At 34.7% G+C, this 17,074-nt stretch overlaps 3 protein-coding genes across 9 annotated transcripts; 2 read left to right on the top strand and 1 right to left on the bottom strand.

Moving 5' to 3' along the window:
* Positions 1–629: 629 nt before the first annotated feature.
* Positions 630–4,376, top strand: LOC113854872 (AP-1 complex subunit sigma-2-like). Of its 2 annotated transcripts, none has more exons than XM_027486156.1 (7): positions 630–722; positions 1,946–2,032; positions 2,520–2,611; positions 2,732–2,840; positions 2,960–2,995; positions 3,873–3,959; positions 4,197–4,376. In XM_027486156.1, the coding sequence occupies exons 1-7, from the start codon at positions 720–722 to the stop codon at positions 4,266–4,268; spliced, it is 486 nt and encodes a 161-aa protein (XP_027341957.1). In that variant the 5' UTR covers positions 630–719; the 3' UTR covers positions 4,269–4,376. The 2 variants fall into 2 exon arrangements, with proteins under 2 accessions (XP_027341957.1, XP_027341958.1); XM_027486157.1 differs by having other exon boundaries at positions 689–722; positions 1,946–2,027.
* A 1,218-nt stretch (positions 4,377–5,594) lies between these two features.
* Positions 5,595–8,728, bottom strand: LOC113856278 (probable tetraacyldisaccharide 4'-kinase, mitochondrial). Its single transcript, XM_027488030.1, has 8 exons — positions 8,493–8,728; positions 8,252–8,375; positions 7,435–7,668; positions 7,043–7,192; positions 6,726–6,935; positions 6,178–6,237; positions 5,845–5,925; positions 5,595–5,738 (listed from the first exon to the last, which is right to left on the bottom strand). Exons 1-8 carry the CDS (start codon positions 8,669–8,671, stop codon positions 5,595–5,597), a joined length of 1,182 nt encoding a protein of 393 aa, XP_027343831.1. The 5' UTR covers positions 8,672–8,728.
* Positions 8,729–10,446: 1,718 nt separating this feature from the next.
* On the top strand, positions 10,447–16,795 carry LOC113854366. 6 transcript variants are annotated; one of them, XM_027485323.1, is made up of 10 exons: positions 10,520–11,061; positions 11,417–11,474; positions 11,688–11,766; positions 11,916–11,961; positions 12,051–12,149; positions 13,728–13,796; positions 13,889–14,228; positions 14,373–14,518; positions 14,622–15,352; positions 15,401–16,795. In XM_027485323.1, the coding sequence occupies exons 1-10, from the start codon at positions 10,669–10,671 to the stop codon at positions 16,056–16,058; spliced, it is 2,619 nt and encodes an 872-aa protein (XP_027341124.1). In that variant the 5' UTR covers positions 10,520–10,668; the 3' UTR covers positions 16,059–16,795. The 6 variants fall into 6 exon arrangements, with proteins under 6 accessions (XP_027341120.1, XP_027341123.1, XP_027341124.1 ...); XM_027485321.1 differs by having other exon boundaries at positions 10,524–11,067; positions 11,417–11,466; positions 11,686–11,766; positions 14,622–15,386; positions 15,423–16,795; XM_027485319.1 differs by having other exon boundaries at positions 10,447–11,067; positions 14,622–16,795.
* The last annotated feature ends 279 nt before the right edge of the window (positions 16,796–17,074 follow it).

Raw genomic sequence — 17,074 nt, 5'->3', positions numbered from 1 at the left:
TTAATTGAAAGGTAATATAATTATTTAATTGAATGATTAAAAATTAAAACAAACTCCAGCGTTTCACAATTTCATTACATGTGGATCAGTTGGATACAAGTCATTATCGTATTTTAAACTAAGAAAACGATTAATAACTTCTGAGATCTGACCATGTGAATACACTTTCATTATCCTTTAATTTTAAACTTAACCTTTTTATTTTTAATTAAATTAAAAAAATTGTTGTCTATATTATTTAGCCTCTCATCCAAACAAAACAATATTGACATTTAAAATTCAACAAAAAATGGTTTTCTCTTTACTTTGAATCTATATTTTAAATGATTCATAATACCAAATAAAATATTTTAAAATTATTTATTTATTTTTTATACTTTCAGGTTTTCGATTTTACAAGCTGGGTCATGAACTTTATTTTAAAGAATCACATTTTTATTTTTAATTTTCTGACTCATTTTGGAAACGAATATTTTTAAAAAATTAATATTTTTTATCTTTTAATTAGTTATTCAATTTTTTAAATTTTTTTAACTAATATTAGATATGATAAAATAGAAGTAGTTTTCCCTTAATATATTTTAATATTTTATTTATGTTTAAATATAATATAAGAATACGGCGTTAAACAAAGCAATGCTTAAATCTAGCGTGAGTGTTTGCTTCGTTGAATCGTCACCGAGTCGTAGTTGCATTTGCAGGATCGAATCAGATTTCAAATGGTGAGTGCACTGCACTTCTCTTTGCATTTCATTTATATCTATTCACTTCGATTCATGTCATGTCTTCAATTTCTGAGTTTTGAAACCCAATCAGATCTACCCTTAGCTACAATTAGAATCGGTTCCTATGTGCTTTAGTTCTGGATCGTAATTCTCCGTCTTTGAATAACTTTATGTTCGTTCGTTGGACACTTTAGTCAATTTTGGTACACACGAGTTGAAATAGTTCGTGTTGATTTTGGATTCATGCCAAGCTTATGCTAGATTATTCTTACTTAGTAGATTTCCGCCTAGATTTGGGTTGAGTAATTATCAATGTTAGAAACGAATTAGGTTTAATTCAATTTCAAAAGTTAGTTCAGGAGTTGAAGATTGTGTGAGACTTACAAGGAGTATCTTGGATGTATTTCTGGTTAATGTGAGACATCTTAACGATCATGATCACTCATGGCCTGATTTGATTAATATATCAATGGGGAGAGGAAATTTGGAACGAAAAAAAATTGTTTGGAGGAGTCCAATTTTTCCACTTTCCTCTTTGGTATATTTGAATACAAGAAAGAAAGAGGGGGCGAGCGAGCCTTGACATAATGGTAAAGTTGTCACTGGTTCAAATAATAGAAGCGGCTTGTTTGCTACCAAGGATAAAATTGTGTACATTTACCCTCTTCAGATCATGTTAAGTAGGAGCCTTGTGTACTGGTTTCTTTCACAAGGAAGAAACAAACCACGTTTGTCAATGTTGCACCCTGTTTCATTTAGGGCTTTTGAATTTTTTGGTGATTAAATGTGTAAATAAGCTTAAGTCTATAATTTAAACCATATGTCTATACTCATACTCTACAGGCTTTTTGGTTTGGAGTTCTTACTTGCTTGTGTGTGTCCTAAAGTATGCTGCTAAATCCATATTTCTTGCAAAGAATTTACCAAACTGATGATAGATGTGGCCTTGCTGATTGAGTCAAACTATAAATCAACCGTTTTTGTACTAGTCAGATCTGTCAGGCCATACATAGTGGGAGAGTTTGTCATTGTTCTTTCATATTTAATCGAAAAATAGACAACTTTATGATGGTAGGAATAGGATCCTTTTCCCTATTGTAATTAGGATACTCTAAGTAACTGTAATACTTGAATACAAGACTTTTTCATTGCTAGTCATAAAATGCATGATATATATATTTCTAATGTGAGTAAACATGCTTCATTGCTCTGCTATGTAGATTCACTTTGTGCTGCTTGTTAGTCGTCAAGGGAAGGTGCGACTGACAAAATGGTACTCACCTTATTCTCAGAAAGAAAGAAGTAAGGTAACTCCTAGAAGTTTTTATTAATCCTTTTTCCTCATTTGATTTATAACATAGTGGTTGAAAATTTTGTAAGATCCTCAGTCCCTTATTTATATGTGAAATTGTTGGATGTTGAACATGGTATACTTTTTCCTCTGATTTTTGTTTACATTTTTGTATTGCTTTGGCAATGATGGTATTATCATGACTATTGCATGTTGACTATTTCCTTGACCATTTAAACAAAAAGTTACCTTTGTTTTGAACTTTATTCCTTCACACTTTAAAGGACTTTAGTACTATGTTCTTATTTTTCACAGGTGATGGTGATTGTGTGAGTAAACTGTGGCATTATTGATCATGGTTTTCTTTAATTTTGGTTTTTTTAGTATTTATATCTGTAGTATAAATTGTTTAATTTGAATTATAATATTTAAAATAGCACCCATTCCACTTCTTGCTAGCATGCCACTATTTGGGCTTGATAACTATGATTTATTTTTTAAAGGTAATCCGTGAGCTTAGTGGAATGATTCTTTCTCGTGCTCCCAAGCTGTGCAATTTTGTAGAATGGAGAGGATATAAAGTTGTTTATAAAAGGTATTGTACTGGATAGACCGCAGCTTTTTGTCATATATTGTGAACTCCTTTTCTTGGGTTGGAACCCTTCTGTCTGTTGTAGTAATTAGTTAAGTCTATACTAATGGCTGTCTGATGCAGATATGCTAGTCTCTTTTTCTGCATGTGTATAGATCAAGATGACAATGAACTAGAAATCCTCGAAATAATTCATTATTTTGTGGAGATTCTTGATCGACATTTTGGCAGTGTGAGTTCTCTCATAAGCTTTGACTTTTGAAAGGCACTACATGATTAACTGTAAAAATACTCCCATATTTTTTGTTAGGATCTTCATGACTTTTATGATGAATGTTTCATGTTTTTCAGGTCTGTGAACTGGACTTAATATTCAACTTTCACAAGGTATGTTCACAGATTGTGGGCTATGATGTTCAAAATTTGAAAAAGGGACTACTTCTTTTCCTTTTGGTTATTCCCATTATAGATGTTTATGTTAAAACGCTCTACATCGGCTAAGAATAGAATGAGATTGATGGCCCTCAACAAAATGGGCCTCCGTTGAAAACATACCATCGGAGGAAGGGTAAGATAGTAAGGGGGAGGAAGTGTTTATGCAGGATCATAGCAAACTGCATAACATACTGCAAACGTGGCAAGAGGAGAGAGATGCGTAAATCAGGCCAGGGGAGGGAATATTTGAGGGAATGGAAGGTTGGGAGGAAGGATAGGAATCATTTTGGGCATTCTGGGGGTGGCTGTTGCCACAAGGTAGTCACCAATTCTTTGATATCTATCTTACTGTTTTGCATTTTTTTCTTTTTCGGTTGTCTACTTGTAACCAGGGTTAATCCCTGAATTTTGCTTTAGTTCAATAACAAGAGCAGTACCTATCAGAGTACTCCTTATAAGACTTCATCAAACCTCCTCCAATGAGTTAGTTTTTAGTAGTAAGTTAGGTTTACTTTTCTAATATGGTATCAGGGTGTATTTAGTTAAAATATTGGACTGTTTATAGTTGTCAAGTCCTACAAACATCACGCATCAAATGTCTAATTTTGGGTGTGAAGGGGATGTGGCCAAAATATTCTTTATAGGACTTGAGCAAACCTGCTCTAATGAGCCTGCTTTTAGGAGTAAATTAAGCCTAGCTTTTTAATAGTTTCTTCCAATGTAGATCCACTTTGAATTAGCTTTGATAATTGATTGTATTGAGTGCTGATTTGTTTTGGTGAAGATCGCTTCTGATGTGTTATTTGTTTTTTTTTGAACATTGAGGAAGGCCTACTATATACTAGATGAAATTCTGATTGCTGGTGAGCTTCAAGAGTCGAGCAAGAAAACAGTTGCTCGACTGATAGCTGCACAGGTATGAAATAATCTAGAAAACATGGATAACAACACGTTTTCTTTTGTTTGGTTGAAAAGAAAATGAAGAGAAAAAGAAATTTAACTTTTAAAAATAAAATTTCAAATTCTCTCCTCCCATTTTCCCTTCAATTTAATTTTCTTCCTCTCAACCAAACGGGGGACAAATCTTTTGCTGGGCAGTTTCTTTCTTGGATGTTATTGTTGAATGCATTTTTCATTTAATACTGGCTTCCAGGATTCATTGGTGGAGACTGCAAAGGAGGAAGCCAGTTCGATAAGTAATATAATTGCACAAGTCACAAACTAAGGAGAACAAATGTTACAGTTTCCTGAAAATATATTATCTCTATGTCCCATTTTTATGGTTATTAAGTTGAAATTTGGATATCTTTATCTTTTGTTTTTTGGTCAAGGGATGATCTTTATTTAAGTTGCCTCTTGCGAATGACGACCACATATCATGTTCGTATTGTATATGCCTGAACTGTCTACTACTTGTGGGGACCCATTCGCTTCTTTAAAAAGTTTGAAAATTGATAAACATGGAAAAACATATTTAAAAACTACAAAAGAAAAAACTGTAAAAGGAAGATAGGGATTGATTGTCGGTCACGAGAAATCTAAAACACTAGGAAAATCTTCATCAATTGGTTAAGAGTAAATCATACAAGCAAATTAAATATTACATTCAACCTAAAACCTAGAGATATTAAGTGTATGAATCCTCACCATTTATATGTCGTGTAATTTATTGAGTGTAGGACTTCTAACTCGCACTAAATCCTCTCAACATTGACTAGTTCCCTGATGTCTAGCATCTTACTAATTGTTAAGTGCCTCCTTTTCTAATGCCATTATAGTCAACTCTAAAAATGAGAGTATGATAAGATCAATTTTTAGCAAAGATAGATTTCTACTTTTTGAGGCAACGGATCACAAAGATCCAGTCGAGGTCTCAAGCTTTGTTGGTTTCGACTTTTTTCCTCCATACACCTGCAAAAGTTTCATGCTTCCGTTCTAGACAGTCATTAACCGATACATTGAACGAGCGCTTAAAATTATACATATGGTTAATTTAGCTTTAAAATTACATGAAAAGACATTTTAGTCTTTAAATTTATTAAACATTTGGTTTAGTCCCAAATGTAACAAAAAAAAAAATATTATAATCTCTGAAATTATAAAAATATGAACTAAAATAATCAAAATTTGATAATTTTAGAGACTAATATAACATTTGAAAAATTAAAGAATCGAATAAGTTGACCAGTAATCATAAAATTATGGGTTAACTTTGTATATCACTCAGGATGGTACAATTTGAGCGTAGGCGCTGCTAAAGGTGAGGGGCACTCGCAGGGAGTTGGTGCCTTGTTGAATCTTGTACCGGCTTGGCAGTTTGGATATTTCATCAATGGATTAAATTTAGCGCCTATTGTAATACCCTCTAACTTTCAAAAGTGATTTTAAATTTAATAAGTAAATATCTATTAGCCATGGTATTTCTGCTTAATAAATTGTTTACTTTTCTCAATACATACACAGAGTCCTAGAACCGGCGTATGTTCAAACCACACGCTTGTAGAGGAGAGCCAAAAAGCTAAGACCAATTTGTCTAATTTGCTCCTGGCAATCATAATTTCAATTGGTCCTTCAGAAATTTCTTAAAGCTATCTTCTGTGTTTCCTCTGTAGGGCATAACCTTCAATGTAGAACAGAGAACAAAAACTTTGAATGGATATAACAGCTTAAGAATCTCTGGGTCCCTATCAAAATCCTGCCAAGAGGAAATAATTAAAGGGCAGTGAATCTAGATACAAACATATATATATGTGATTCAATACATTCACCAGAACTATAATGTGAGAAGTATGTCAACCAACCTTTTCAGTTATTACAACAGTTGGTTTGGAACCAAACTTCCCCTCTAGTTCTATAAGTTTGGCTATGATCATCTCAATATCCTGGATTAATTGAGAATTTAATAATAGCATCTTAGTCTATATGAAAATAATCCATGTGAAAATTCAAAATAAATAATTTGATAGCAGCATTCAATATGATCCTTATGCAGTTTTCTAGAAAACCATGGTCAGTTTTAACAGAACAGCAGCAAAAAGAACCCACAACGGCTGTAAATGGAGAGTTGAAATAAAATAGTATGTCATCATTCAACAAATCATTTCTTCCAAACACAGGAGGAGAGATAAATTTACCCTGGCATGGAATATGTGATGATCACTGAAATCTATTCGATCAACATAAAGTGCTCCCATCTGCATCAAATTATCTGCAATTTAGAGATCAGATAATAAATGCAGACAGGAGTAAGGTAGAAAGAAAGTGAAATTCCGATAAGTGCTATACAACATTATATATAGATAACATGGCAAACAAAGGGCTTGGTGTGCGTCACTCATCACGTCTGGGACACCCATTTATCCCTTACCATCTTCCTGCTCCACAGACATTGATCCTTTTTCTAGTATATTTGACTATAATATAAATTAGACAGTTGTGACATGCATCTCACCCACTTAGGTAAGTATTTCATTGTCTGTTATTGATTTCTTGTGCTTGCACTAAATCCAATGGAAAGAAATTTTACATTTCTATGTTTTAGATAAAATGGTTGATAAGCCTTGACGTGTTAAAATGAAACAGTGAGTCGATATGTTTGTGTCTAGATTAGTTTCCAATGATGGTCATAAAAAATAAATTTCATTTGGATAAGGAGAGATTAATAAGGATTAAGGAGGAATACCTTTTGAATCTGCTTCACAAAAGGCTCTGCAGAACCAATAGCAGAAATGCATAATATAGTAGCTTCGTGAAGAGCTGTCAATGGTATTTTGACATCAATAATTCCCACCTCAAATAAGTAAGTTGGATCCATTTTTGTTAAGAAAATAGGAACCGACTTTTTAATTCCTAGCACCATTGCTTCAATATCCTTGAGATTATCCTCAGCAATCTGTTCTCCCAAAGTACAATTTCAGTATTATCCATGATTTTATAACTCCACAAACCCACGTCACTTAAATGAGCAAATCCACACTGATGAAAGAAAAACTTGCCTACCAAGTCAGCATGATGGATTACAACTACATCTGCTCGTCTAAGTGCAGTCAAAGGTTCCCTTAAAGGTCCAAGCGGCATTAATTGAAGGTTACCCCATAGAGTTAATCCATTGACCATTACAATATCCAAGTCACGCCACAAACTCCAATGCTACCTTACATATAAAAAATATGGTTTAGAGCAAATGCCCTGTCAAAGTAAAAGAATCCTAATTTTAAGCTTTTATGTCACTAGCAGCAAAGCAGAAATAATGAAATGAGAATGAACATAACTAATGGAGCAGATCTCAGTTGCAGAACAAGGTGGTATTTTCTCTCATTTCAGGATCATCATTAAGAAACAAAATCACGAAATAGAAGAAAAAGGAGGGGTGGGAGTAGGAGTTGCATTACCTGCATTGCATCATCAAGAACTACAACCCCAATTTTCTCTGAATCAAGAAAATCCTGGACCTTCCAATCAAGGTTTTGTTTCCCATACCATGAACTCTTACAAATATCAATGTAACCATATTTTTGGATAAAATGACTCGCAACAACAGCTCGATTAGCACCAACACCTATCTTAGTTGGTGTCCCACGTAAATGCCTCCGGAGCATGTTGACTTCATCCCCACCACCATAACCCTGCCACGAGAAGAAATGCAATAACCAAGCTAGGCAACGTCAACTAAAACATGAAAAAAACAGACAGTAACTTCTTCAGTTTGAATTTGAAATGAAGGGTGCAATATCTTCCATTACTTACGAGCATGAAAAATAAGAAAATCAGTCATCAATCATAACCAAAGGTCATTATTCTCACATGAAGAGCTACACACTTTAGCCAACATAACATTTCACTGATTAACAAAATCATCAAACTAGGTTAATCATTTCCACCTTTAAAACAGCTAATTATTAACTAATAACTATAAAAAAATATAACAATTTATCCATGTGAATGTCCATTTGTTAATAATCACTTGTTTTTCGAAAACACTTCTAGAAATCTATTAAAAATAATAATAAATTTTCATCAAAAATCACTTATCCACATGTGAATTTAGTGTGTTTGAATCCACTTCAAACCACTGTAAATTTACATTTACTTCAACACTATTAGCCACAGATTATGCCTTAAATCCATGTTTCCAGTTTTTCTAGTTCTTTCTCAAGTCACACTTACTTTTAGTAAGAATGATACAAATCCCAAAGAAAAATAGAATACCCTGGAAAGAACAAGGGGTGAAATTCCTGAATTGGAAAAGCAGAGAGCGATGAACTCCACCATCGGCGTCTTCCCATTGCCTCCCCAAGTCAAATTCCCAACGCTGATCACAGGAACTGGCAAACTAAACGCACAACAGCAACTCAACAACGGTAATTTCCCCCTTTTTTTTCCTTTTAATTTTCCAAGCAACCAAACAAACAGAAAGAAAATTGAAACAGTTAATTAATTAGTTAGTTACCGGTGGATTTGAAAGAAATGATGTTGATAAAGAGAGTGGCGAAGAAAGAGAGAGAATCTGTAGAGAGTTGAGGCAATGGAAAGGAAAGGGAAGAGAGAGAGGTGAAGTGAAGGCAGCTTATAGAGATTGGGATTGTGAGTGTAAGCAATCTCATTCACCATTCTTCTCAATTTCTCCATCAAAATTGTAACTTTCTTCTTCTTCTTCTTCTTCTTCTTCTTAAATTCAATGTTAAGAACCCTTTTAGCCTCAAATCTGCCCTAGATGCCTTCCATGCTCAAGATTTAATTAGAATTTCATTGTTTAATATTCAAAATATAGTTTTCTTTTACCTACTTTAAGAAATAAAATAATAATAACTTTTTATTAAAATTATAATTTTTAATATCATTACTACATTGAATTTATTATATATAAATTTGTACAGATAAAATGTAAGACAATAGTTTAGAACTATTTGACATGATAATTTATTTTGTAGAGATTTTGTGTAAAATAAATTATTTTCAATGTGTTTTATTTTTAAAAATTGTTATGTTTCTAATTTTTATACTTTTATTTTGATTTTAATATTTGTTTATAAAGTAAATTTTATATAAAAAAGTACATTTTAATTCTTTTTATTAAGTTACATGTTAATTCTTGTACATATGTTTATTATACTTTTATGTTTAAATTATATGCATATAATTGTACATCTTTTATTAGTTTTGTCATACTTTTTATTCCTTTTATTTAAAATTTTTATTTTTTGTTTAATTAAATTTTTAGATCATTAATTAGTTATAATATGTTTTAATAATACTATATGCGTATGTTTTATTATACTTTTTTTTGGTTATTTTAACTCATTCAAATAACATATATTTTAAATCTTTTTCTTATTTTACTTTGTTTTCTTTAAATTTTTTTCTCTTTATTTTATCTCTCTTTCAACTACTTTATTAATTCCTAAACCATGCAACTATAAGCCCTCAAAGTTGGACATTGAGATATATAATAAATAAAATAAAATAATAATTTTATATTTAGTTATAAGAAATAAATTAAAATAATTTCATTGACTATTGAAGAACCTATTTTATTGGGGGAAAAGTAAATTCAATTGTGTTTGGTTAGAGAACACAACCATAGCTCTTGAAAATGGCCAATGCACTCAACTTGTCTTCCGTTGTAGTAGAGATGGACTCTTCACTCTTGAGTGAGACTTGAAAATTTCTTTGATTTGACTGAAATATCAATAGCTTCACTTCCCTCATCTTAATTTATCTTTCAAATTCAATTCGGAGAGTGGATTTAGGTTTTATTTTAATTTAAATTTGGGTGATGCTTTTCTAACTTTATGTATTAATAAATTATATTTTATATATCCTCATATCATATTTATATTAAAATTATTCGTTTAAAATCATGTCATAAAATAATTATTTATATTTTATTAATTTTAATTAAAAAGTTGAAAAAATAAATTATTATTATTTATATACTTATCATAACATCTCAATTTTATATTTTAATTCTATACATATGATTAAAAACTATAATTAAAATTTATTTTAATATTATATATATATACCAATGTTTTTAATAAATAAATGTATTTTTAATTTTTTTACCATACATCTAAGAACATAAAAAGAAACTTATTTATATATAATTGTAAAAGAAAAATTATATATAATTTAATGTATTAAAAATTAATTAAAATATTAAATGTTATAATCTTAAATTTAATTAATTAATTATTATGGAGTATCTTAAAATAAATATTGTTATTTTTAACTTGGTTTTCTGAATATATTTATTGGGGTATTAAAGGGTACATTATCGAAAAAGTTAAAAAAGAAAGAAAATGACGTAACATCCGGGCAGCAAGCAGAGGTGCACGCAAGCCAATCTGGGCAGCGGGCAGCAGAACGCGCAGTTTTCAGTGTTCAGAGCCTAACGACAAAAGAAAGAGTAATCAATATTTGTTAGGCATTACCCCACTCACCCGAGCCTCAGCTGCCACGTCCGGCGCCCAGCCTCGGAGCCGAGCCTCTCCAAAGAGTCAGAGCTGCGCACCCTCGAAAAACCACGGGAAAGAGAACAGAACAAAGCAAAGCAAGAGAGAGAAAAACGAACCCATTTTAGAGAGAGAAATCGGTGGATTTCTAGAGAGAGAAGTTAGGGCGCGATGGTTCAGATCGCGAAGAGGAAGAAGGGACGGCCGTCGAAGGCGGATCTGGCACGCCGCGCCGGCGAGTCTCCGGCGACTGCATCGCAGCCCGATCTCCGCCGAAGCCTCCGCCGCCGGAGCGTGAGGTACAACATCATCGACTACGACGACGATTACCTCGACGACGAGGAGGATGAGAGGAAACGCGAGAAGAAGAAGCTCAAGTTGATGGCGAAGCTGAACCAGGGCGAAGAAGAAGAGGAGCGAGAAGAAAACGAGTCGGCACCGAGTCGCACTCGCGCCGAGTCGCGTGCGGACCACGCGCCACTAGAAGAAGAAGACGACGACGATGAAAATGAACAAGAGGAAGATAATGAAGACGCCGAAGAAGAGCACGAAGAAGACGAAGACGTTGTGGTAATGGATTCCGCCAAAGCAGTGTGTGTTAGTGTCACTGAGATTCTCGTTTGGTGTGATAACAGATTGGTCCATAAACCTTCTCTCTCTAGATTTCTCTGTCTGTGTCGGGATAGGGAGAGAGAGAGATTAACTAACAAGTCAACTGTCAAAAACTTCCACGCACAGAATCTCTCTCTCTCTCTCTCTCTCTCTATATATATATATATATATATATATATATGTCTCTGTCTCTGTATTGTTTGTGTCTCCATCGCACTCTCTATTATAAATACAAGTGATGAGTGAAGTATTTGGCCTTTGGACGCTATTAATTGTGTGTGTGTTTGTTTGTTTCTAATGATGACAGGTAAAGGGCAGAAAAGTGGATTCGGAAGGGCTCCACTCTGTTTCTGTTTCGGTTTCAGGTTCGTATGATTTTTAATGGGGTACTTGTTGTGGTTGGGGGTGCAAATTTTTTTTAAATTTATATTTATATTTATAATGTAATGTATAATTTGAAAAGGGAAAAGTGATGAGTACTGAAAGGGTACTAGTGTTTTTTCTTCTGTATCGGCCATTGTGTGTTTTTATCAAATTGCTTTTTTATTTTTGATTCTTTTTTACTGTTACTCTGTTAGGAATTCCTGCGATTCCGCAATCTGGGATTCCGTTGCCTGATAAGAGGACTCTGGAATTGATCCTTGACAAGCTTCAGAAGTATGTGTTCTCATTTCCCATTTCTCAGTGTTTTTGGGTTTTGGTTTTTGGTTTTGGGATGATGATGCGAGTGATACCATAGGGTGCATGTTTTTGGGTACAATTTTGTTTTCTGACTTGGGGACGTTGTGGGGTCTGAATGATGGCAGGAAGGACACGTATGGTGTGTTTGCAGAGCCTGTTGATCCGGAAGAGGTGTGTCCAATTTTCTTCCTGTGAGTTGGTAATCTTGCTTTTGGAAGACACCCCTGAGTTGGAAGTTCAAATTCTGTTTTGACATGCAGCTTCCTGATTATCATGATGTGATCGAGCATCCCATGGACTTTGCCACCGTGAGGAGGAAGTTGGCAAATGGATCTTATCCTACCTTAGAACAATTTGAGGTGTGCAAACTTGTCTCAGCTGGCCATGATTGGAGCTTTCCTTTTTGTTTTAAGATTTTAATTGCTTTTGCAATGTGGTGTTGGATTTGGATGTTGATTGTGCTCTTCTACTTAGATATTATTTGTAAGTGTTTGAACTTGAGACACATGCGATGCTTAGACTTGAGAGCTGAGATGGGGGTTGTTAGCAACAGTTGGGCTCTTGTTGTTAGTACTTACCTTGTAAATAAAAAAAAAGAAGGAAATTGGAACGGCTAATTTCCAGATTTATTCAGCTTCTTGTGATGCTTGAAGCCTTGAACAAGTCTTTCTGCAGTATATAGACAATATGTGCTGCATATTTTAATTTCTTATTGGTTGATGCATCACTCCTTGTTTATTGTATTGTTAGAATGAAGTCTGTCAGGTTTTTGCTAATATATGCTGAAAATGGCATGCTACACAGTAGTTGTTTGTGTGTTTTTGAGGTTTTCATGGATAATATCTGTAAGAGTATAATATGGATGGCATTGTATGAGATTCAATGTGTCATATGATTGTGTTTGTTTTTGTTTACCCATGGCTTTCATCCTGGTGATTAATTGACTTTAGGCAAAAGGATGTGTAAGTAACTAGAAAGGATCTACATTAACCTAGAAGGTGGAAGAAAATATTTTGATTACGTGTTTGATTGTAACTTGCTTGATTGGTGTTGAATTGTGATGGTCCAACACTCAACGTAACTTGCTGTTTAACATTGGAGTTTATCTCTTAGGGATGTGGAACCTTCAAACTTTTTATTCTCATCATGTGATATTGCTTAAATTATTTTAATGAGCACGAGTTCCCTAAACATTTTCTTGTAAAAAATGTTGTCTAATATTGTCAACAATACCATCTTCCTCTATTTATGTTTTTCTTTGTTCATTGCCTTCCACTTAGATAAATAATATCATAATTCTAAAAAGCAAACAATATTTCGCATATGGTTTCTGTTTCTGGCCTCTTGTTCTTCATAGGTATTATTACTCAGGTGGTACTAATGTCTGAAAGGATGTGATAGAGTAGATTATTAATCTTGATTTTCTAGGAAAGCTGAGGTAGTTTCTCTTTGGCAATTTACAAGAGAAAAATGTAGTTGAAGATTTCCCTGAGAAAATAGTTCATACTTCACAAAGTACTATAATTTATGCTGGTGTTAATCGGCATTGGGGAAACACTAATATGTCATGGTTTCTATTTACTTGCTGTTTACTACTCAAAAGGGGACCCTTTTTAAGAAGAAAAAAAAAAAGAGGCTAGGGTAGAAGAAATTGATTTCTTTAGTTTGTTTGTCTCTCTGACTACTAGTGTGGCTTTTCTTTGTACTGACAATTTATAAATGCATTTTAATCTATTGCAACTATGATGCATGATATTCAAGAAATGTGAAAATGAAGTGGCTTGTCTGCTAATAGATCCTTCTATTACAAAATTTTCCGGAATGTTGTTTTCTCTATCATCAAAACTGTGCATTAATTATTCTTCATGATTGAGCAAAAATTGAAAGACAGGATTTTACTGAAATTATTGACTCACGCGTGAAATTGTCAAATGCAGAGTGATGTATTTTTAATTTGCTCAAATGCAATGCAGTACAATGCACCAGAGACTATATACCACAAACAGGTATAGCTCAATGCTTCCCTGTGTCCCCCTGCCAACAAATGTGACATCCGTAATTGTTTTGTTGTGCTTATGTTTTGACTCTATTGTTAAAGGCACGATCAATACAAGAACTTGGGCGGAAAAAGTTTGACAAGTTAAGGATTGAATTTGATCCCTCTCAGATTGAGCTGAAATCCGAACAAAAACCACGATCTAATTCTTTGGTTAAGAAGCAAGCAAGGAAGCCACTGGCACTGGCACGTGCCTCACATGAACCTGTTGGCTCCGATTTCTCATCAGGGGCAACTCTTGCTACTATTGGAGATGTACAGCCGACTTCTCATCCAATGCAAGGTGGTAGCTATGAGAGACCTGGAAACATTGATGGTATTTTGGAGGGAAATCCTTTCTGGATTGATGGAAATCAAGAGAAAGCTGAAGATGTTTTGTCAGGTATATCAGTAGCATGATCATGCTGTATCTTTTTCTTCTGTTACAGTTGCCCTCATTATTCACGTTTGAACATACTTTTAAAGTGGGATTCTAATGTCAAAGTATAGTCATTCCATTTTGATTTTATTGCTTATATTGTTTCAGGTAAGGGTCTGCCCTCTAAGTGGGGAAGGAAGTCATTTGTGCTTGATGAAAGTCGTCGTGCTTCTTACAATATGTCTAATCAACCATTTGCTAGATCGGATTCAATATTTATGACTTTTGAGAGTGAAATGAAGCATCTGGTGACTGTATGTATCAGAAAAAGTGAATTCAAACTCTTAAATTTATGGGTTTGTATTACTCATATTGTCAAATCTTAAAAAGTATAATTTGTATGTTTTTTTTATACAGGTTGGACTTCATGCAGAACATTCCTATGCTAGGAGTTTGGCTCGTTTTAGTGCATCTCTAGGACCTATTGCTTGGAAAATTGCTTCCCACAGGATTCAGCACGCACTGCCAGCTGGCTGTAAATATGGTCGTGGTTGGGTTGGAGAGTATGAACCGCTTCCAACCCCAATATTAATGCTTGATAATAGTGTCCTAAAAGAAACCAGTTTGGTTCCAAAATTGCATTCTGGTACTAAATTACAAATTGACAAAAATTGTAATAATGTGGAACCCAGCATTAAACATACTGATAAAGGACAGATGCTTGAGGGCAAACAATCTTCGATTTGTCCTGCCACTGGGCCTGATTCCAAAGGAAAACCTTTGGTTGGTTCTGCTCGAGTAAGCCCTAATGCTCTTGTCAACATCCCAAATCAGAAGCACAATGTCCAGTCCAGGAATTTACGCAAGACTGAGAATGGGGCTTTGAAACAAGTGGAGTTGAATTCCTTACCCTCAAGTAATCAGAATAACACTCTGATTTCAAACTTTACAAATAATGCTCCTACAACGAATTCTCCTTCAGCAGAGTCTAGGCCCAGAGAGATGGTGCCAAGGAACATGAATACTTTGCCATCTACACCTTTCAAGCAGCCAGATACTAATGTAGTTGGCAGTGGAGAGTTTCCTAATGGAAAGGTCCCAAATACAAATTTGAATAGACAGGTGAATGGTCCATCATCTGAAAGTACATCAACCCAAATAAGCAGAGCAGCTCCTTTTGTTGCTCATGGAAGTACATCAACCCAAATAAGCAGAGCAGCTCCTTTTGTTGCTCATGGGCAGGGGCAGGGTCTTAGTGACCCAGTTCAGTCAATGAGAATGTTTGCTGAAAAGGCTCAAAAGCAACAGTCTTCTTCTGATCATTCCCTAGTTGATAGTCTGCCAGTGACACCATCAGGTCCATCTGAACAGAGAGATGACTCCGGCAATGCTTCAGCAGCAGCTGCCCGTGCATGGATGTCTGTAGGTGCTGGAGGGTTGAAACAAGGATCTGACAGTTCTAGTTCACCCAAAAATCAGATTTCTGCAGATTCTTTGTACAACCCAACAAGAGATTTCCATCCACACATTACACGAATTCGGGGGGAGTTTCCTTCTGCTGCAATGTCTTTCCAGCCATTTCCAGCACTTGTCCCTCAACCTATTCACACAGGCCCTCTTTCACAGTTTCCCAACCGGCATATGGTTTGCCCTCAATTAGCATCTGCTGACCAATCTAGAATTCAAATGCAGTCCCCTTGGCGAGGTCTTAGTCCTCGTGGTCAATCAAGGCAGAAACAGGAAACCCTTCCGCCTGACTTGAATATTGGTTTTCAATCTCCAGGGTCACCTGCGAAACAATCATCTGGTGTCCTTGTTGACTCACAACAACCAGACCTAGCTTTGCAACTATGATGAGGTTTTGCTGCCCTTGGTGTGGATATTTCCACATGAATTGGACTGGTCCCTGAAGTTGCGGCTCCTGTTATTGTTGAGTTTTGATCCTAAAAGTCTTGCGTAAATTTGAAAGGGACAGAAGTTTGCGTGTTGATTGGGATTTAGCACAAGGTTGTCCCCAACAAAATGAGTTTGATAGTGCAGGAGACGATGGTGAATTTGACAGAGAATAACTTAACGACTTGACATTATTTCCAGACGAGTATTACTGATTCAATGCAGCATGTCTCTGATTTTCTCCTAGAATTGAATCCGTAGAAAGTCTGCATATCTATTGATTATATCTGGAGCTGGCAAAAAATATTACTGATGCCTTGTACAATATTTACAAATTGATGAGATTCAGTTGCCTAGATATTTCGTTCATTTGGTGTCTAATGTATCTGAAAACCAGTAGGGCATCTCTTCTTAATTATGCTATTATTTTGTACATGAGATTACATGTTACTAATGGTAATGGAAAACGTTGCTTACTTCCTTTTTCCTTATTTAACTCTATTAGGTTGCTCCAACAAACAAATTTTGGTTAGTGCCTGTTCACCCTTTATGATATTTTGAAGTCATGCCTACATGTCTCCAGTGCTTCTTTTCTAAATTGACACTGACTACCTTGATATATATGTAAGTCGTGATTATGATTTTCAAGAGGATGAGGGCCAATGGAAGTTGGTTCACCTATTTGATCTTCCATTCCAAGTCAATATGTTTGATTCTAGAATATCCTGTTGGGTAGTAAATACCTGATAAGGTATTCTTTGAAATGAACGAAGTTTAGCAAAATATATTATTGAGCCACATTAATTTTCCACATGCACCCATAAAGCAGTCTTTTCTTCTCCTTGAAACACCTGTACACAAACATGGGGATGTAGGAATAGAAAGCGAAAAATGCCTATTTCTCTGTTCCCCCTTCCACATGGGCTAAGATTAGTAAGACGCTGAAGCAATTGTAAATTACATGAAACCAAACAAGC

Source organism: Abrus precatorius, unplaced genomic scaffold (genome assembly GCF_003935025.1).
Source record: "Abrus precatorius isolate BTA unplaced genomic scaffold, Abrus_2018 Scaffold11, whole genome shotgun sequence".
Taxonomy (NCBI): Eukaryota; Viridiplantae; Streptophyta; class Magnoliopsida; order Fabales; family Fabaceae; genus Abrus; species Abrus precatorius.
This window is presented reverse-complemented; position numbering and strand designations above follow the sequence as displayed.